The sequence below is a fragment of the Pteronotus mesoamericanus genome, unplaced genomic scaffold (assembly GCF_021234165.1).
Source record: "Pteronotus mesoamericanus isolate MK-2021 breed Mesoamerican mustached bat unplaced genomic scaffold, CSHL_Meso_final contig_221, whole genome shotgun sequence".
NCBI lineage: Eukaryota > Metazoa > Chordata > Mammalia > Chiroptera > Mormoopidae > Pteronotus > Pteronotus mesoamericanus.
Genome location: NW_026555092.1, coordinates 8,663,440 through 8,685,586, shown reverse-complemented (window position 1 = coordinate 8,685,586; position 22,147 = coordinate 8,663,440). Strand labels below are relative to the sequence as shown.

The 22,147-nt window shown below is 38.1% G+C and overlaps 1 protein-coding gene and 1 pseudogene across 3 annotated transcripts in view; one reads left to right on the top strand and one right to left on the bottom strand.

Annotated features, from left to right (window-relative positions):
• ZCCHC17 (zinc finger CCHC-type containing 17) overlaps positions 1-22,147 on the bottom strand; it is a 56,646-nt gene that overhangs the window by 15,968 nt on the left and 18,531 nt on the right. For all 3 annotated transcript variants that reach the window (XR_008528991.1, XM_054571881.1, XM_054571880.1), the window contains 4 exons: positions 12,978-13,078; positions 11,438-11,529; positions 5,161-5,261; positions 3,221-3,363 (listed from right to left, as the gene is read on the bottom strand). Coding sequence is in view for 2 of the 3 variants with exons in the window: in XM_054571881.1 (XP_054427856.1) it covers positions 3,221-3,363; positions 5,161-5,261; positions 11,438-11,529; positions 12,978-13,078 (437 nt within the window). In the remaining variant the exon portion in view is untranslated. The remainder of the gene's footprint in view (positions 1-3,220; positions 3,364-5,160; positions 5,262-11,437; positions 11,530-12,977; positions 13,079-22,147) is intronic.
• On the top strand, positions 19,922-21,139 carry LOC129069424 (transmembrane emp24 domain-containing protein 10-like; annotated as a pseudogene).

The following is a 22,147-nucleotide window of genomic DNA, read 5'->3' as shown; positions in this document are numbered from 1 at the left end:
ACATAGATTTAATATGACCCTATCAAAATCCCAATCACATATTTGTGGAAATAGAAAATACATCCTAAAATTCATATGAAATTTCAAGGGACCCCAAATACCCAAAATAATCTTGAAAAAGACCAAAGTTGGAGGACTCATATTTCCTGATTTCAAAACTTAATACAAAGTAAGAATAATCAAAACAGTGTTGGACTAGCATACAGACAGACATATAGACCAATGGAATAGAATAGAGTCAGAAATAAAACCTCAGGTATATGGTCAAATGATTTTCAACAAGGGTGCCAATGCCATTCAACAGGAAAGAACAGTCTTTTCAACAGAGTGTGCTAGGAAAACTGGAGAGCCACATGTGAAAAAAAAAATGAGGCTGGACCCTTACTGTACCACATACAAAAGACAAAACAAAAAAAATCTCAAAAAGGGTCAAAAAACTAAATAAAGTTAAAAGTATAAAACTCTCAAGCTTTATGACATTAAATTTGGCAATGATTTCTTGAATGTAAAACCAAAAGTATAGGAAACAAAAGTAAAAAAATAGGTTAAGTTGGATTTAAGATTAAAAATTGGGTGCATCGAAAGACATTGTCATGTGATTATCTACAACTGAACTGTACATTTAAAAATGTTATGATAGCAAGTTTTATGTGTTTTTTCACCACAATTTTTAAAAAAAAGGTAGACCTGAGAAAAACCCCAAAACAGGACACTATCAACAGAGTGAAAAGGCAATCTATAGAATAGGAAAAAAATATGCAAGTCATATAACTAATAAGGATTGATGTCCAGAATACATAAAGAATACCTTGAACCCAAGGTCCGTATTTCAACCCAGTCTCTGACCACAAGCCTGCTGCTTTTAAGCAACAGCTACTTGAAGCTGACTTACATTGGGCTTTGCTGTATGTCTGGTGCTGTGCTCAGAGTTTTACATGCATTCTAGTAACTTTATGAAGTAGATGCTTATTATTCCCATTTCAAAAATAGGGAAACAGATTTCAGAGAAGTTCAGTAATTAGCCTAACTTCAATTTCTTAATTCTCAAAGCAGGACTGTTAGAGGATTGAACTAAGGATGAAACCTGGGCAGTCTCTCTGTCTTATCAGTCCAGGTTCTTAACTACCACCCTCTACTGCCTCCAAAAATGCAATTCCTCAGCATCCACCTGATGTTAATATGGTACAGCCATTGCAAATGAGCGGTACTGAGACTAAGTGACAAAAATTGAAAGATACTTATGATGAAGTAAAAAAGTGGGAAACAAAATTGTACATATATTTTTATTACACCTAGGTAAAACATTTAAAAACAGCTGGTAGAAAATATGTGCCACAATAATATAAATTCTGGTAAAGTGGTCAGATTATGGACTGCCTTTCTTTTGTTTTATATTTCAACAATGTGGTTATACAGTGGAAACTTCCCTTTTCCCTCTTTAAATCAAGTCTTTGGATCGCTACAAGAGAGGTTCTGGAAACACTAACATCAAGAAATAAAGGCATGATAAACAAAAAAGAAAAAAGAAAAGAAATAAAGGCATGAGCCCTGGCCATGTAGCTGAGTTGGTTGGAACATTGTTCCATGCACTGAAAGGTTGCTGGTTCAATTTCTGGTCAGAGCATGTACCTAGGTTGTGGGTTTGATCCCCAGGGTGTATACAGGAGGCAACCAATTGATGTTCCTCTCTCACATCAGTATTTTTCTCTCTCCCTTCCTCTCTCTCTAAAATCATGGACAGTGGAAACATGTCCTTGGGTAAGGATTAAAAGAAAAAGAAAGGTTTGTAAGGCTAAATCCTGTGTTCAGAATAAAGCAACATATCCCTTGGCTGGTGTGGCTCAGTGTACTGAGCACCAGCCTACAGACTGAAAGGTTGCCAGTTCAATTACCAGTCAGGGCACACCAGATCCCCAGTTGGGGGCGTGCGAGAGGCTACTAACCGATGTTTCTCTCGCTCATTGAGATGATTCTCCCCCTCTTTTCCTCTCTCTCTAAAAATAAATAAAACCTTTAAAAAATAAATAAATAAAGCACCAGTGCGGGTTTCAGCTGGTTGAGCATCATCCAGCAAAAGGGTTCTGGGTTCTGTTCCACGGCACATATGGGAGACACACTATTATCAAAGATCAGAACAATCCCATTGTGAAAATTAAAAAACTGAAATTAGCCCAAAGTCACAAAGCTGGAAAGTAGCACAGACGAGCCTCAAACCGAAGTCTGATGGACTTCAAGCCAAAGTGTGAGGTGCCTGTAGGATAATAGTTAGAGATGTGGGAGTCACCGAGCCAGCTAAAGTCCTAGGAAGGATGTGATCACCCAGGGAGAGAACACACAGATCAATAAATTATTATTCATATACTTGGCTAATTCTTATATTATTAAAATAGGTCTTTTCACCTATAAAATGGATATAATACTTAATTTGTAGATAGTGCCCACTGAGGGCAAGGACTTTATCACAATTTTTGTATTCCTAGGTTTACAGTGCCTGGGACAAGCTGACTGCAATAAAAGTTTGCGCAGCATTAAATGAAACAAAACAAAACTCTAAAACTTAATAACTGGCCACAATTTGAAAAATACTATACAACATGAAAACCACTATTTTCTGACCAAACTATAGCATTTTTTTCATTTCCTGTGTAGTACGTGACTAATTACAAATGTACTGTTCTTCTGCACCACCACATCTGTTTTATAAATAAATTCTCCTATAAGTAGTAGATGGGAGACAAGACATTCTTATCCAAAGAAAACAGTAAGATACGTGGCCAAAATTTAGATTGGAAGTAATCAAAAACAACAGAAAAATTATTATATAAAACATCATACAGCCACAGAACAGACAGAATACCATATGTTGCTCTTAAATCAAATTTTTGAAGAACACTTAAGTATACTAGAGAATGCTTTTGATAAGTATAATGAAAAGAGTAGGATATAAACTATACCTAGTACGACCATAGTTTTGTGTTTATATGTATATGTAGTATCATTGTGTGTGTATGTGTGTGTGTGCGTGTGTGTGTGTAAATTATTACCTAGAAAAAAGATTAGAATATACCAAAAATACTATAAGAATTTCCCTGGGTAGAAAGATTACGAAGATCCTAATATTCTTTAGGTTTTTCAGTATTTCTAACATTTCTGCAAAAAGTACATTTTCATTTTAAAACAAACAAAAAAAAAGATAAAATAAAAGCAAGATAGCACTCACTTTCTTTCTTTTTCTAGAATTCTTTGTGGGGTCAGGCTTCTCAAACTCTGCTGACTTTGGCTCTTCCTTCTCTTCCTCATCATCAGGTATCAGAGAGTATTTGGTCCCGCCTGGCTGCATGAAACAATCCTTTGCAAAGTGGCCTGCAGAAGAGAAGCAGAAAAGGTAGAGAGAAAGAATCAGTCTTTCCTCTCAGCCGGTGGATGTTCCCCATAGGCTCCTGGAAGGGGCTAGCCGGTTCAGCAGCTATTATTGAGTTCATTCAGAGCAGCTATTGGATTCAGAGTAGATTTTCTGTCACCTCAAGAAGGCATTACTCACTCAACCAGAGCCAGGCTAGCAGCTGGTCCTAAAGCTGTGGGAAACACTGGCGCTGCTTTGGAAATGGCAGAGGATATGAGGATGCAGGCGGGTGCTGCCCTCCATTAGCAATGGAACTTAATAATTTTTAAAGATCTATTTGGAACTTACTCCTGACAACAAAAGGCTGCTCCAGAGCGCAGAACGCTTAGCAGAAGGAGCCAAGGGGCAGGCCAAGACCCTAAGGAAAGACAGCTCTCAGGCAGCTGGCAGGAAGGCAGCATCCAAGCTAGCACACAGAGAGACAGTCAGAGTCACCTAGGAGCAGTCAACATTCACAGACTGTCAGGGCTGGCAAGAGCCCTAGAGATCATCAAATCCAACACTGCATTTGCAGAGAATATGAAGGCCCAGAGTAGAAAGTAGCTCAAGGTCACGCAGATAGCAACAGAGCTAAAACTTACCTGGGGTCTTGTGCCTCCCTGCCCTGCGCTCTTTCTGTTGCACCAAAACCAACCACCTTTGGCCCAGCCTTTGCTGACTGGGTCAAATTCCATCTCCCATTATTCTTCTCTGCCTCATGTAACACCTGGTGGACACAAGTTAAAGGTAAGAAGACCCCACCCTCCCTGAGCCTACAGTGCTATCAAAGGCCCCTTTAACAGATGCTACACAGCTGGTTTTGCTTGAACTTATTGTAGATCCTACCTCAGGGGCACAGAGAATTGGATAAAATCATCACAAGCAGTATGTAAACTACTTTGCAACTCTGAATCCAGAAGCTGGATGGTGCCTGGAAGAGGAATACAGCATAGAATTTTCCAAATATATGGAATGTTCCCACAATTCCACTGAGGAGGTATTCTTTCTCTCAATTTTATTTTCCCTTCCTTCGTCTACATTAATGATAAATAGGGGCTTAAATCCCACAACCTCAACCAGGGCACAAAGTATGCCACCAGTCATTGTAGAAAAATCAACAAGACTAGGTAGATGGAAGGCTAGGGAGAGGTGGTGACAAATTGAGGTCACTCTGAAAATGAGAAGTTGGCAATCCCTCTCATTATAACTCCAACAAGGAAGTCAGGCTGAAAGAGCTCTTTAATATCTGGGTAAGACTGGAGGAAACCTGAGGAAATAGAGCTAAAAGGAAATGACTAGCGTGCGTTCTTTATTATTAAAAGGATATTGTATTCAAAACTCTGAAGTTTAAAGAGATGAGCAAGAAAGGGTTTAACTTGGATCCTTAAAGAATATGTTTCTAAGATGCTTAATTCTTGCAGGAAAACAATAATGGTCCTTGAAGATAAAATGTAGAGTGTTAGTCATAATCCAACATTCTTACCTTCCTGGCATGGTATCTGGGGCCTTGCCCAGGCGGGGCACCAGATGCAGAGTGGGGGAAGAGGTAGGGATAATATATAAACCAGGGCCAACAGCAGAGTTAGCATTCAGAAGAAGAAACAGAAAAAGTAGCAAGGCATGAACTCTTATGTAAGTCTAGCTGGAAAAACAGCATGAATAAGTAAGGCAATCACTTGGCTTAAAAAGAGGGTGAATTAAACTCACTAGGCTGCTCACCCAGTAAAGGGTCTGTCTCCAAGGAGAGAAAGTCTGAAACAGCAGAGGCTTCACCTTACCTTTACAGCCACACTTCTTGCATGTGGTGTTCAGGACAGCCTCGAGGGTGATCTTCTGCCCAGTGTAATCCTGGAAGGACCGCCTCCGCCTCTCTTCTTGCCTGTCACAAAAAGGATACTGTGTCTGTTGGCTCTCTTAAGAGATGTGGCCAGATATACTACACGGTAATGCCATATGTTGGTTTTTTGTTTTGCTTTTGGCAAGGAGAAGGAAGAAAGAAGGAAAAGTGTTGGGCATAAGAAGATGGGCAATAAAAGCAATGAGGTGAAATAGTTCTTTCATTCAGGACAAGGCTCTGAATTAATAATTATGAACGAAACTAGACTTCATCTCACTGATGCACAGAGGATAAAGACATAATTACTCCCCTCGTTAAATCCCCTACAACCCTTACAAGGTCACTCCTGGGTTGAAAAGACCTTCAAAGGCTTCCTGGAAAATCAAGTCCAAATTCCTTACCTTGACATTTGAGTCCTTTCATAGTTTGTCTTCCTTTAACTTACTTTTCCAGCCTCATATTTACCTATACAATATGCTTTAGCCAAACCAGGCTATTTTACCTTCTCCAGAAGGTTCACTGCTTTTGCTCATGCAGTTCTCTCTGAAATGCTCTGCTTCTCCTCTTTCCTCCCACCTCACTAAACCCAAACACAGTAAGGCTCAGCTGAATTACCACCTCTCCTTCTACCAAGTCTCCTGCCCTGAACCCCTCAGCCAGAATTAATCTTTGTTCACATTCCCATAGCACATTTAAAAACTCCAAGCTTTTGACCAAGGTATAATATACATAAAGAAAAGTGTTCCTAGCATACAGCTTGACTGATTTTCAATTTGAACATACCCAAGTAACCAGTACTCAGATTAAGAAACAGAATATTACCTGCACCTCAGAAGCTCCTCTAGTTACCATGCCTCCCCTAGTGGTAACCACTATTCTGATTTCCTACAGCATAGATTAGTTTTATCTATTTTTGTAAATTATTTAAATGGAATAATAAAATATGGACTCTTCTGTATCTTTTTTTTCCCCACTTGTGAGATCCATTCATATTGTTGTGTGTAGTTTGTTCTAATTTGCTGTATTTTGCTGTTGATGTAAGGTATTTGGGTAATTTCTATTATGAACAGTGCTTCTATAAACTTTCTAGTACATGTCTTTTGGTGAACATATATATACTATCTGCATTTCTAATGGGAAATGCCTAGCTCCAGGTAGGAGTGGAACTACCAGGTTGTGGGCATCAGCTTTAGCAGACACTGCCAGACAGTTTTCCACAGTGTGCTTAACAATTACGCTCCTATCAGCAGAGCCTAAGTACCCCAGTTATCTTAGCTCTAATTTTTTACCCTTACTATAACACATGATACCTGCACAGAGAAGGTTCTCAGGAAATGTTTAATTGAAGAGTATCACCTTAGTCACTCTCTTTCAAACTCTGTGTCCTGTACACACTTTAATCTTAGCACATATCATACTTTATTGCACCACATATTTATGTTTCTTCTCCAGATCATGAGCACTTTTTGCAATATTTTACTTGTGTTTGTTTTCCTTGCACCTTAACCCAAAGCATGACAAGCAATGACTATCAATAAAAGTTTGCTATTTACCTAAACTATTCTTTCTTTACCTGAATCTCTTTTAACTTTAAACTCTGACTTTACCTAAGATTTTCCAACTATTCACTGAGTCTCTATGGAGTCCAACAAAACAGAAATATTCTGCTGAAAGAGTCACATTACCCAGAGAAATGCAGGATGACAATATCAAAGCAGAACAAAGCTTAGCCAGCATTTTCATGATATATGCAGGCTCAGGAGTGGAAATGGGGAGAGCAAAGATATTCCATATTCTTGTCTCAGTCACTCTTGAAAGTTCAGCTAAAATATTACGTCTTCCATAAAATTCTCCCTTTTACCACCTGCAGAGTTTATAATTCATTTTATTTTGTTAGATTTTTCACCTCACCTTCTATAACATGTACAGGACTTCAAAGGTAAAGTCTATGTCTTATTCTTCTCTATATCTAAGCAGGGAGCACTGTCTAGCACACTATATCCAACAGAATGAAATAATGGACATGTTCTACAAAGTTATGTCTGTACTTTTTATTATTTATGTCTGCAGCTACTGAGCACTTCAAATGTGATTACTGATTGAGGAACTGGGTATTAAATTTTATTTAATTTCAATTAATTTACATTGAAATAGCCATATGTGACTAATGGCTACCTACTCAGACAATACAAACAAGCATATGATTTAAGTTCTGAAATGTCTGCTCAAATCCCTAGCTTTTTTTACCCTAGGAGAATCTTACTCAAATGATAGGGGTCTGATATGAATCATGTGAGAGGGTCCTTTCAAAGGGTGAAGCTTAAGTACTAAAAACAAAGGCAGGGGGAGTGGAAAGAGAAATAGGGAGTTACTTTTCAACAGGCATAAAGTTTAATCAAGATGAACAAGTTCTATAGATCTAATGTACAACATTGTATCTATAGTCAACAGTACTATGCTGTACACTGAAAAAGCTGTCCAACACGTAGATCTGATGTTGTAGTCTCACCATAATAAAATAAAATTTTAAAAAATAGGGCAGGGTCTTTGAAGACATACCTTGAGTAGTCACCAGCTCCATGGCTTTCACATGGCCTTATTTGTAGAGCTGTGTTTCAAGTGAGCTGAAGGTTAAGCAAACCCTCATTATAATAAATTCCAATACTCTGTGGATTCTAACATACTACAAACCAAATCACACCTAACACAATTCAATAAATGTGTCACTCATCACATGTCTCCTGCTCTGTCCTTATTGCCATCATGCTAGTTTAGGGTTCATTACATTTCTTTTATTTTTTATATTTTTATTTATTGATTTTAGAAAAAGGGAAGAAGAGAGCATGTAAAAGTGCATGTTAGAGAGATACAGAGGGAGAAAGAGAAACACTGGCTTGTTGTTCCACTTACTGATCCATTCATTGGTTGCTTCTTGAATGTGCCCTGACTGGTTATCAAACCTGCAACCTTTATGTATTAGGACAACTCTCTAACCAACTGAGCAACCCAGCCAGGGCTTAGGCTTCATTACATTTCACCTAAATAGTAATAATACTTTCACTGATCTCTCTGCCTCCAATCTACCCAACACACATAGTTGGATTAATCCTTCTTTTTTCAGTTGAATTAGCAAGTGGCAAGCACCAGAGCTAGTACTAGTGATATGCATAAGTATATTAAAATGATAGAACCTGGTCTTTTTCCTGAAGGAGCTGACAGTCTAGCAACAGAGGGAGATATATAAACAGATAATAATAATGTGGTGAATCATAAATGCTCTTTCTAAAGACTATACTGTGCTGTCTAACCTAATTGGAAACTGACTTTAACCCCTTCCCATTTGCAGAATCACTTATTAGATGACCCTGTTAAGTCCTTGGGGCCTGAGGGAATGAAATATAAGACAGCTAGGTTTTGTTTGAAAATGAAAGGTAGCTGACAATCTGGGTGGCCAATGGCAGCATGACGATATTGAGCATAACAGGGCAAGGCCAGAGAATGGAACACCTGGAGAGGATGGTCTGATCAGGAGCCTTTTCCACTTAAAGACTTTAAAAAAAATCCACATTCTTTGACTGATATCCAAAGCTCTTCACAATCTGACCCCAATATATCTTTCAAGGTTTACACCCTAGTACTTGACTACACCCTCACCTTTCCTTAAACAAGACTCCTGAATGTGTCATGTGCTTTTTTGCCTCATGTCTTTCCTTGAACTATTTCTTCTGCCCAGAATACCATTCCTATCCCTGCTGCCTGACAAACTCTTTATCCTTTCCTGGCTAAGGTGCCAGAAAAACAAACATAAGTAAAATTTTGCAAAAAAATTTTGCTCATGGTCCAGAGAAGAAACATAAATATATGGTGCAATAAAGTGTGATATGTGCTAAGACTGAAGTGGGTATAGGATATAGTCAGGGAAAGAAATGTAGAATGGTTAAGACCTTAGTTATTCTTAGGTCTTCAAGACCTAGTTCAAGTGCCACTTCTCTTATCATCGGGGCTTTAAATCAACTCTTCCTCTTCAAGCTAATTCCTAGAATCCTTTCTTTAAACTATTCTTTTAGCATTTATTACATGTTGCTTTATATTAAAGTTATTTGCATAATTATTTCATTACACTAGGCAGTAAGGTCCTTAGGCAGAAAACTTGGTATTGCCATTGTACCTCAAGTAGAATATGAACCCAATGAATAGTTCTTGAATAAAGGAATAAATGGATGTACTAACTAAATGACTGCTATACATCAGACACTTTGGGAGATAAGAAAGGTAAGATGCAGCCTCTGTTCTTGTGGCCTTATACATTCTTTCAAAAGAAAAGGTATGATAATCTCGGATGTTAGAAGAAAAACAAAGAAGCATAAAATAGTAACTACAAATAGCTATTATAAATTAAGTTTCTATTATAGACTGGACAATAAGCTAGGCTCTTTACAAACAAGATTTTATTTCAATCATTCCATCATTTCTGAGATGTAGGTGTCATTACCTCCATTTTATAGTGAAGAAGTTAGGATTCAGAGAAACTAGGTAATCTGCTCAAGGTCATATGCTATGTCCTGTACACACTTCAATCTTAGCACATATGGGACAGAATTCGGACTCATCTGATTCAAGTCTAATTCTAAAACCTGTCATCATTCCACTATGCCATGCTTCTTTCCTGGATGCAGCTCTAGAAATAGTTACAACAAAAGTTACTGTCCAGCCCCTTGGTTATTACTAGAAATATATACATGGAAACATATCTAGTATAAACCCAAGGAGCTCTTTCACTTCCCTACCCTTGTTTTGAGAAAGAGAAGTAGCTCTTTTTATCTTACTTGTTTTTGTATTTTACCCTTATAAGGATGGCTTTGGGAAATGTCACTGCTTCTTAATGAGTCTTTACAGCATAGAATTATTTGGAGCAGAAGCAATTTATTACAATGCAATCGGCAAAGGCCAGAATTAAAGAACATTTCTGAGCTGAGTCATAAAAGATTTCTACTGTAACTGGAAAGTGTTTTGTCAATAATCAGCCCTACAAACATGTCAATATTTAGAGACCAAACTACAGAGATATGAAAAACTCTGTGAGTCACATGCAACAGTTAGAAGCATCATGTGGTGAAAAGGGCATTAGCTTTAATGTCAGAGAGACTGAGATTAAAGATCCTAACCCACTATAATTTGCTTATAGCAAATTATAATTATAATCACAGGCAAGTTATTACTAAGCATCAAGCTAGAAACTAGAAAGAACACCCCGTCTTTGCAGGTTGTAATGAGTATTAGATGTACTAATGTACAGAAACTGACTTGTATAATACCTAGCACATAGTATATATCTAATAAATATCACTTCCCTTCCTTTTAGGTACAATTCCTTCCATATCCAGAGTCATTTCACTGAGAACAATAAACATAGGATTTCCAAACTTTTCATCACCAAGATCCCACTCAAATAACATTTTTTGTTTGTTTTTTAAAAATTAATAACTGCCACTGAGAGCACCTGATTAGCATGAGATAAATAATGGGGTATTTTATCATCAAAAGCAACAAAATGATGTCATAGTTAACCTGAGGATAAATGTATGATTTTGGTTGACTTTTTAAAATACTGGAAACAGTTCAAAAACCCCTAAAACTCCTTTACAAGGGATTTTAAGGATCTAGGAACCCCTGGTTAGAAATCACTGGCATATATTCAAGAAATACTTTGAGACAGATGGTAAATTCCCTATATCACCAGACATTATTCTATATAAACAGAAAATCTTCCACAGCTAAGTTAAAGGTCAGAAGAACTGAAAGTAACTGTGCTCAGAATACAGTGCACCCAAAGATACAGGCATCTAAGCCCCAATGGAGTGGCTTCTAAGTTACCTTACCTTCCTTTTTGGTCTCTACTTTTTTCAGTCCCAGTGCTAGGAGAGAAGCAAGTAACAGGTACTTCAGGAATGTTTATTGGCTAACTGGTTAAAGGACAGAAACAGAAAAAGAATAAGGAGAAGAAAACAAAACCAACAATGGATCACTACTGTGCTGGGAGCTTTGCATGTTAGAAGTGTTATCTATAATACTTTATACCTCTCTAAAAACCAAAAATCATGAAGGTTATAGTACTCATCACAGTCTGTAAATGGCAGAGTTTCCAGGTCAGCCTGATTCGCTACAGCATTCTATGGGTTCAGGAGCAGAATTTTAGCCTTTCCAAACCTTTTACCTACTCAATGATAACATTGTTGGGGTCAAGGTCTTTCCCAGTCCCTTGGTTGACGACTTTCATGGAGAGGGATACTTTTATCCTATCATTTTTCATCTGAAAAAGACAAAAGCAAAGTCACCAAGAGCTCACAGTACATCATTTAGACTTCTGGTCTAGAAATATCTAAGAATCAAAGTTTCTGTCATCACAACAAACAGTGAACTCCTTTAATGGCCAAGGTCCTGTGCTAACAGCATTGGTGGTACTGCTAAGCATAATAGGCAGATTCTGTGGCAGAAGACTTTCAGGAAATGGTTTTTATCTCATTTTTGTTCCTCTTGGGGTGGGGGTGGGGGGACAAAAATGGTTGCTCAGAAATCCAAGGCTTGTAGAAGTAACCCAGCAGCAAAGAAAAGCTGTTTCTTCTAGGTAGGTTCAGCATAATGATCAATGCAGAGATCCATGAACCAAGAATGGGTTTCAGAACATTCCAGTAGACTAGATCTCCTTTTGGACTTAGTCTAGAGCTTCTATAAACATGAACACTATTGTTAGCCACATTGGTCTTTTTATGCTTCCGCTAGCACTTGAAGCCCTTCTTCACTGCAGGGTTTTTGTACCAGCCATTTTCTTTTCCTAGAATATTCTTATCCCAACTTTTCATGACTACTTCCTTTTACTTTGGGTCTCAGCTCATATACCATCTCCTCATAATGCCTACTCCTGACCACTCTATCTAAATTTACCTCTCACATTGTTTGGACCCATTATAGTATTTACCATGATTTGTAATCATTTTAAATTATTTTAATTTGTTTACCTTTGCCTCTTCCAGTTATATTCTATATAAGCTCAGTAACAGCTGGGGTCATTTATGTATGGTTCACTTTTGTATGCACTTCAGACCTAGTGCATATTAAGCACTCAAATATTGTTGAATAATCTCTCTCAGGCCTGACTCCCGGGCATTCACTGGTAGAAGAGCGGGCCTCCGTGCATCTTCACATTTCTCCTGTGGTCTACCCACACACACAACCCACATACCCTCAAGTGAGTTGTTAACGGGGTCCTTTGGAGCTTTCTCATTTCCCTCATGCTTCATGGCGCCAGGTCTTAGGAAAAAATGACTGTAAACTCTTAACGTTCTTTTTGTTTTGGTTCAAACTGAAGTATAGCTGGCAAGAATTCTTTAAAGTTTATGATAAAGACTATTAAAAACTAGTTCCATAGATTAAGTTTCCTTCTTTCCTTTTAGTTCTTTTTTGGTTTTTCTTCACATCCACCAACTGGGTAAACTTCAGGGAGGGAAATTTTATAAACATGCACTTACTGCACCACACTTATTGAAGTTCATACCATTCCTTCTGAGTCTGCAGAAGAGCCAGACAGAAGGTTTAAATTCAGTTCAGATAATGGTGGCAAGATTCTAAATAAGATTCTCAGCCCGGTTAACAACATACAGAATTTATGAAATTCTATACCTCACTATAATGAAATACCAAGAAAATCCCAGCTTTTCTTAATCCTTTCTAACCAGATGAAAAAGTTGCATGGAATTTTACCTCTCGGCCAATAAGCTTCACCCATACTTTGTCTCCAACATCTACTATCTCAGAAGGCTTATCCACACGACAGGATGACATGTGAGTTCGATGGACCAGACCTGGGCACAAGAAAAAGAAATAAAGAACAAGATATGTCTGGCCTTACACTCTATGTTTGGATACTCTGAACAACAAAATAACAATGAGATGGCAGCTGGGTCCCTGGCTGGTGTCGCTCAGTGGGTTGAGCACCAGCCTGCAAACAAAAAGGTCACTGGTTCAATTCCCAATCAGAGCACATGCCTGGGTTGCGGGCCAGGTCCCCAGTTGGGGGCATGTGAGAGGCAACCTATCAATGCTTCTCTTTGCATGTCAATGTGTCTCTCCCTCTTTCTTCCTCCCTTTACCTCTCTCTAAAAAAATAGAATCTTAAAAAAAAAAAGAAAGAAGATGGGAGTTGGGGATTCACTGAAAAAATGTTCATTGATTTAATATTGAAAATTAAAACAATTTCAGATCACTTTTTATATCGAATCAACAAATATTCTTTAAAATAGTGCTCAATGTTAGTAAAATTTAATACAACTACACTTATATAATATGGTAAAAATACAAGTTGGTAAAAATCTTTAAAGCAAAGAGCATAAAGATGCTTATAGCTTCGATGCAAAAATATCATTAAAATTTTTCAAAAGAAAAAACCTCAGAGGCAAAAACCTATGGGCATATAAAAATACTTGCAATATTATTACCTACAGAGGTTACAATAAAAATTATAAAATAACCTAAATGACCAATAATTGAAAAATAGCTTGGTAAACTATGGTAAATATCAAAAGCAAGAGTAAGCAGCTATTCAAATTACAGTTACAGAGGATATTTATGATAGCTGTTAAATGAAAAAAGGAAATCCAAACAAGGTACAATTTTCAATCTATTAAATTAGCAAAATATTTAGAAAATAACAATACTCAAAGCTGATGATAATAAAACAAGAAATATTGCTAGGGCTAGCATGTCAAGAGTGATAAAATATTTAATAAAATTTTTAAATAATTACAACATGTAATAATTATTATATAGCTTAATAATGACACAATCACATATTTACAACAGATGCTCTTTTCCTGTCTGCCCAAGGTCCTTTCCTAGGAGAACACCTTCATTGCATTCTAAAGCCCATGTAATCTGGTTGGAGCTGATCTAACCTCCAACTGTGGGCCCAGACACAGGCTTAGCCAATCAAGGAACTTCACCCTCCTGGCCACAGTAACTGATTGGTTCAGGGACAAACAAAAGACATTAGCTAAATCTTTTTCAAGACTTTTGTCAGGGTTATAAACTACAAAAATTAAAAATGCCCATCTTTACCACCAGGTGGCAAAAGTCAGCCAGAAGGAAGCAAAGAAGAGCACTGGCAATCAAGAGACAAATCCCTGAAGACATAAACTAATCACTGATACAGCCCTGATGGAAGCTCCATTTATCCTGCACTCCCTAGCAAAATTAACAAAACATTTCTCAATTGTGCTTCTACCCTTGCACCAAGAGTTCTGACTAACAATCTGACATATAATCACCTGTGGGACTCTGTCCTAAGAAAACAGTCTTATACATAAGGAAAAGCTAGATGCATCTGGGAAAGCTATCTACATCAAAATATGCAATGTGTTTTTAAGAGAGAAAAAAATTAGAAACAACCTAATAGCCAACAACAGGGTAATGGTTAAATGAACTATAGTATAGCCATTTGATGCTACATTAAAAACAATGTTTAAAAGATTACATAAAAATGTCAGTAATTCATTTTTAATAAATACTTAAGTGCCTACTATGTGTCAGGTACTATAAGCAACTAGCATTTTTCCATGTAAATAACAAAATACAATGCAAAATTGCATAATGCGATTGCCAAGGCTTAAAGTAGATTTTTAAAATTACAAAGAAATGATCCAAAATGCTATGACATTGGTTAAACTAGGGTATAAAATTACAGGTTTTTTTCTTTTATGTTCAATTTTTTTTTTTTAAACATGGCTCACTTTATTCATTGACTTTAAGGCTGTTGTTTTTTTTGTTAGATTTTATGTTTTTATTTTTAAAGAGAGGGGAAGGAAGGAGGAGAAAGAGAGGGAGAAAAACATCACATCGATCTGTTGCCTCTCACATGCCCCCAGTTGGGGACATGGCCTGCACCCCAGGCATGTTCTCTGACTGGGAATCGAACCGGTGACCCTTCGGTTACCATGGTTACTGGACCTCATTACAGCTACTTCAGCTGATTCTGGAGGTTGACAGCCTATCTCTCTGAATAACTCTGGTGCCTCCAAAGTGTTTTATACACCCCACATTTTTAATTTTAGACCATTACATAATCTCCAAATTGGGCAAATTCCAAGGAGATGGGGTTCCCACCCCCAATGCTATGATGAAGTAGTTAGCAGACCAGCCTAACTGAAAAGTCTGGAGAGGAAATTCAGGGGTCCTAGAGGAAAGAGAAACCTTCCACGTTGACATTTTTGGCTACTAGAGTCCTCTAATTCTAAAACTCACTTCTGTCCTCAATTGCTAATGGAAGTTGTGAAGGAAATTAATGTTAAACCTAAACACTTCAATTTTCATATTTCGTAACATAAAAACTTCATAATGGAAAATATGCTCATCAGTATCACTATCAACTAAATAATAATAAAAAAAAAACCAACCTAAATACTTCAGAAAATATTTTTTTTCTTTTCTGAAACAGAAGGTCTACGTATTGGAGTACCAAAAACAAAGAAATAATGGCATTGACCATTTTTTGTCCTCTAATCTGATCTCTAAGCAAATTATTTTTTGGTCTGGTCACCTCTCCTGGTTAAACCCTTCTCAAAGTATTAAATAGTTTAAAACTGGAAACAAAAGGTCATGTGGTACACTTGAATGATAGAATAATGCCACTGCAATGTTTATTAAAAGTATTTTAAAAGATGGAGAAATGTTTATGTTTCAAAGAGCATAAAAAGATACAAAATGAATATATATAGTATAATCTTAATCTCAACATTTCATTTTATGTACATATGTAAACACACCAAATGTTAACAGTGCCTATCTGTGTGGTAGTAATATCATACAAAGATCATTTTCTTTTGTAGTTTTCTCCTTATTTTTCTATAATAAGCATGCAATCATAAAAACATTTTAAAAGCAAAATGTAAAATGAAATGTACACTATAATTGAAATTATGTAAAACTATGTCTCATATGGACCAGACAAAAGGAAATACCAAAATACTTATCCTAGGGTGTAGGATTTTTATAGTTAAGACATAACTGGCTTATTACCAAAAGGCCTTAGCTTACAGGGTGAATTAAACAAGGGAAATGGGCTAGCCCTCAGTTTTGAATGCAAATGTCAAGTAAGCACTCATACATCTCAATCTGCCACTCAGAGGAGTGGCATGAATTAGAGATAATATATTTAGGAGTCTTCAGCATGCAGATGCTTATAATACTAAAATATATTAACCAGATTGTCAATTTGGTGATTGGTTCAGGGGTGGACACAATTTACCAGTTTACTAATTTGCAATAGAGGGTATTCTTGTCTTATACCTGGAAGGTTCCCAGTCCTTACCTAGGTAAACTGCCACTGCCCCAGTATCAAATACCTGAAAAATTGGACTCATGATCAGAAACTGCTTCAACATGAAATTAGAACAAAAGGGAGACAAATATTTTGAGATATTTTTCCAGTCTACAAAAGCTTAACAGGCTATCACTTCCTCATAAAAGAATCCATCTCTCTAGCTCCTGCCATCAGATTCATTTCTGCCCTAAATGAGGCAAGACAGACACTTCAGACTCTGGGGCTTTCTTTCACTGTGTTCTGGGCTGACAACCCCCCAACCTGTTCATATAATCTCTTCCTAGACAAACCATGACACAATCAATTAGATTATAGTCTCCTAAATTACAATTTCATTCCAATGCCTTTTCCCTGGATTTATACCCAGATTATCTTGTTGAGTCTTGCATGCTCCCATCTCTTCAGTCACAATTTATAGGCAATCGCCTGGTATATATCTATGGCTAATCCTATACTCTGTATAGGGGATTCATCATCATTAGTTTTATTTTTCAGAAGACAGAAATCAGCAGTCTCTGATTCTTGGGAAGTAGGCTTTTGGGCAACTGTCACCCACACACACCAACAGGTGCATTAAGTGTATGAGATACAGGGCACTAAATAGAACATTTGAGGTTCCCTCACTCTGTGCAGTACCTCACTAGAAACAGAGTATTAACCCATTTATGTAATCCTTACATCAACCCTGTGACAGAAGTTCACACCAGGAAATAGTTCAGAAATTAAATAAACTGCCCAAGGTCACAGTTGATAAAGAAAGGACAATTCAAATATGAGCATCTGTCAGGTCTCCAAAATTATACTGATATCGTTTCATTTTTTTACTTATTATTGATCTGTGTTATCTTTCAAAAAAGGAGAAAGATGATATCATTTACAAACAACAGAAAGGCATCTAATTCTGCTCTAGCACATGCTCCAAAACAAAACAGAAACAAAAACACTTGGCTTGTTATGCGCATGGAAAGGAGTGCTTCAGGGCAGCTTGTGTCTGGATTTCTGACATTGAGCCATAAACACCCAGAGGCCATATCAAATCCATTATTGACACTTAAACAGAATGAGTCCCATCTGAGTGTTTGCTCATTAAAAGGGAAAAAAAAGGGAAAATTCTGACAACTTGGAAAGGGCTAGCATGTAAGAAAGACAGAGCTAGCCTATTAAACTACCTGTAAAAGTAGTGTCTCAACTGTGTTAGGTTCAATATTAATTTCCTTCACAACTTCCACTGGTAATAAAAGCTGAAAATTACAAACCATCAGAGGACAGCTACAGCCAAAAACTGTCAAAATAAAAGAACTCCCTTTACTTTTGGGGGATCTAAATTCCCTCTCCAGACTTTGCAAATATTTTCGCCAAACAATGGTATATGACAATATGTAAGCACATAAGTTAAAGTGCTTTCACATCCTTTATCTTGTGGGATTATGGATTCATCCAAACACTTACTGAATGTCCATTCACCATATCATAAGCAAAGATGAATCAAAAATGAATAAAGCATGATCCTGTCAGTCAAGAAGCTCTAAAATACATTTATCATTCTCATTTCACAAATAAGGACAATAAGGCTCAAGGACTAAGCACCTTGCTGTATAGTCAAGAAGCTAGGAAATGTTGGAGTTGGAACTAGAATTCAGTTATTCATTTAATGAAATCTACTAAACGCTCACTATACCTCAGGCACTGTATGCAGACCTGACTCATCCCAAAAGCCTAACTATTCAAGAGCTCAGTGGATTAACTAAAGCCTCACTCATTTTATTGCACTACATTGTAATTTCTTTACATCTCTAGTCTGTGAATTGTCTGAGAGCAGCAAGCTGTGTTTTCTTATCTGTGTTCCCACCTAACACAGTGACTGAAAAATGGAACTCCTTAATGATTTGCTAAATTGAATTTATTGCTAAAAATATTTGAGTGTCTACCACAAGCAAGGCACTTTAAAAGTGTAACACCAAACAATCTCTGCCCTCAAAATTTCATAGTTTAGTGCTGGTGAGCAAAAGATAAGAAAAAGAACTTCATAAATGTATAGGGCTACATTGCCCACTACAGTAGTCACAAGCCACCTAACTGTTATATTTAATTTTAAATAAACAACATTTAAAAAGTCAGTGGCTACTGTACTAGACACCACAGATGTGGTATAACATAAACGTATTTGGCCTTTGTCCCCAGTCCATGCACAGAACTCCTTGCAATTTCCCCTATGATAGGAGTGTCTTTTGTTATTCCTAATGAGCTCCTTCTGATCACATCAGAACTTAGACTAATGGGTAACTTCGGGTGGGGTCCCTAGACAGTCTCTGCAGGGGGCTAGTCACCAGAACCACCAAGTGATTACAGAGTCGGAACTTTCAACCCCGCAGCCCTCCTACAAGAGGGAGACAGGCTAGAAGTTGAGCTCTACAAAACTTCTTTAACAATGACATACAGAGAGCTTCGGCTTAGTGAACACATCAGATTGCTGGGAGGGTGGTGTGCCAGAGAGGGCATGGAAGCTCAGTGTGTCCCTCTCCCATAACCCTCCCTATGCATCTCTTCCATTTGACTGTTCCTGATCGTATCCTTTATAACAAGCCAACAAACAAGAGAAAAGTGTTTTCCTGAGTTCTGTGAGCTGTTGTAGCAAATTATCAAACTTGTGGAGAGGGTGGTGGGACCCTCTGATTCATAGCCAGTTGGAAATACAGGTGGCTTAGAACTTGCAACTGGTGTCTTGTGAGAATGTCCTCCTTTGCTTGTGGGATCTGAAACTAACCCAGGTAGACGGTGTCAGAAATGAACTGTACTGTCAATTGACACCCAGCTGGTGTCTGGAGAACAGGAGAACTGGCTGGTGTCAGAACAACATCAGAACAGAATCAGAACATTTCCATAATCACAGAAAGTTCTATTTGGACAATAGCATGAAGAGAAAGAAAATCTAGTTTCGATCTGAATACTGGGGAAGGACTTTCAACTCAGTAGTAAACAATTCTGAGGAAAGAAGTCTGAGAAAAATAAGTCAGATTAAAGTCTACCTTTCTGATTCAAAATGTTAAAATCTGGAGACCAGAGTTACTTCATAGCTCAGTCCTTTCAGGGTGGGACTTAATAATCTTCCCTTTAAGAGCAGGGAATCTAAAATACACTATAGGAAAAGTCAACTGCTCAAGTTATCCAATAAACCTACAGAGGAGCCAGGATTCGAACTTACAGAGTTTCCACCTAATTATTTGGCTCCCTGAGCTCTCCCTCCAAGACTGGTCTCACTCAGTAGAGCTGGCAAACTAACAGATTCACTTGTAAGCTGGCAGCCACAATCAGAAGCATAATCTGACAGGGCATGCACACAGGTGAGGTGACTGACTGCTGGAAGGTGGCAGGCCTTTAATCCCCATACAGTCCCCAAATTGTCACACAAATGCTCAAGTAAGGATGGGACTTTCAGATTCTGGCAGCTATGGCAAGTAAACAAGAAAATCTGTCTTTAGCCCAAAAGAGGTGCATGCCCTATGGGCACCAGGATGAGTTTCCACCTCATTAAATCCCAGTCAACATGAAATGAGAAACTTTATTACAGATTGCTTACTGCTAGCTTGGAAACGACTGGTAAGCCATTTATAACGCCAAAATGCAATTTGCAGCATAGTAGTCTCCCAGGCTAGACCATGGTTTTATTAACCACAGATCAGCTGTCAGACTTTATTTAAAAATTTTTTGTTTTAAAAATAGCAGAGTGGCCCGGGTGGTGAACAGTCTCCGGCACCGTGTCTGGTCTGTCTGGCCCACGAACCAAGCATGGGCCTTGCCAGTTAGCGTTGCTGCTGTCACTCCTGCTCGGCCCCAGCTTGGTTTTCGCCATCTCCTTCCATCTGCCTGTTATCTCCCCCCAAGAGCCTCCGTGAGGAGATCCACAAGGACCTGCTGGTGACTGGCGCACACGAAATCACTGACCAGTCTGCTGACATTGGCGGCCTGCGCACCCACCTTAAGATCACAGATCCTGCTGGCCATATACTGTACTCCAAAGAGGACACAACCAAGGGGAAATGTGCCTTTACCACTGAAGATTATGACATATTTGAACTGTGTTTTGAGAGCAAGGGAACAGGGCAGATACCTGACCAACTAGTGATCCCAGACATGAAGCGTGGAGTGGAGGCGAAAAATTACGATTACGAAGAGACTGCAAAAGCTGAGCAGCTCAAACCTTTAGAGGTGGAGCTCCAACGCCTAGAAGACCTTTCAGAATCTATGGTTAATGATTTTGCCTACATGAAGAAGCAAAAGGAGGAGATGCACAACACTAATGAGTCAACAAATAGTCGGGTTCTGTACTTCAGCATCTTTTCAATGATCTGCCTCATTGGACTAGCCACTTGGCAGGTGTTCTACCTTCATTGCTTCTTCAAGGCCAAGAAGTTGATTCAGTAATAAGGCCTACTCTCCTCCCACCTTGTATCTCAGCCACCAGACCATCACTGGGACATGCCTGGCCTGAGGCATCCTAGCAACAGCACCATCAAGGCACCTTGGAACTTTCTTGCCAGAACTGATCTCTCTTGATGTGGGAGGACATGAGTTACCACCTACACTCAAGTCATTGAGGGACTTCTTTTTAACTTGATAGGATTTAGACTGGTGTTGTAACAACAGGACTATTACTAGAGTCATCTATGACAAAAAAATAGGGGTTACCTAGATAATGCCAACGCCAGCATTTGTCTGGGTTTCCTCATGCAATCTAGTTGAACCATGTTTTATTTTCTTCTCAAACACTTGCTCACCAGCTTGGGCTTCCACTCTAGTTCCTCTACCAAGATTTGAATGACCACGTGGAACTTGTTTCATTCTGATTGTCCTTTTTTGGGTATCTTTGTGAAAACATTTATATCTTAACCCTTAGCTGAAATGTTTAGGTCACCTCTGGTGATATCCTTTCATAATGTCTTTTAAAAGGGTGATGGACGTGACATCTCATAGAAATGAGCTTTGAACTATAGATAACTCTTAAAGAAAATTTCATTTTAGAGAACTGAAGTAGTTGTGTGCGCGCGCGCGCGCACACACACACACACACACAAAAGCAGAAAATGTAAATCCTTCTCCCATGTACATCTCTTCCTAAGCAAACCAAACTCCCCAGAGGTAACTATTGTTAATAATTTGTTGCATATCCTTCCATACTCTCCTAAACACAGAGGAGGTGGACAAAAGTAGGCTTACCGTTATGAGTACATGAAACAGAGTTTATTCTTGTATTATTTATTTGTATTAAAACTGTAAGCCTACTTCTGCCCACCCCTGTATGCAATGATTTCTAAAATACACTGGCGTACGTACACATACATTAAAAGGGGAAGGAGGGGAGTCATGCTATACAAACTCTTTTGCAATATGCTTTTTCATTTTATTATCTTGGACATCTTTCCATTTCAGTACAATGAGATCTACCCTGTTTCAAGGATTCTGAGAAGCACTTTCCACATACACACTTTAACATCTTTGAAATGAGAATGTTTCTTATAATCAATAGTGTTTTACAACTGCCATCAGCCAGGTATCAGTG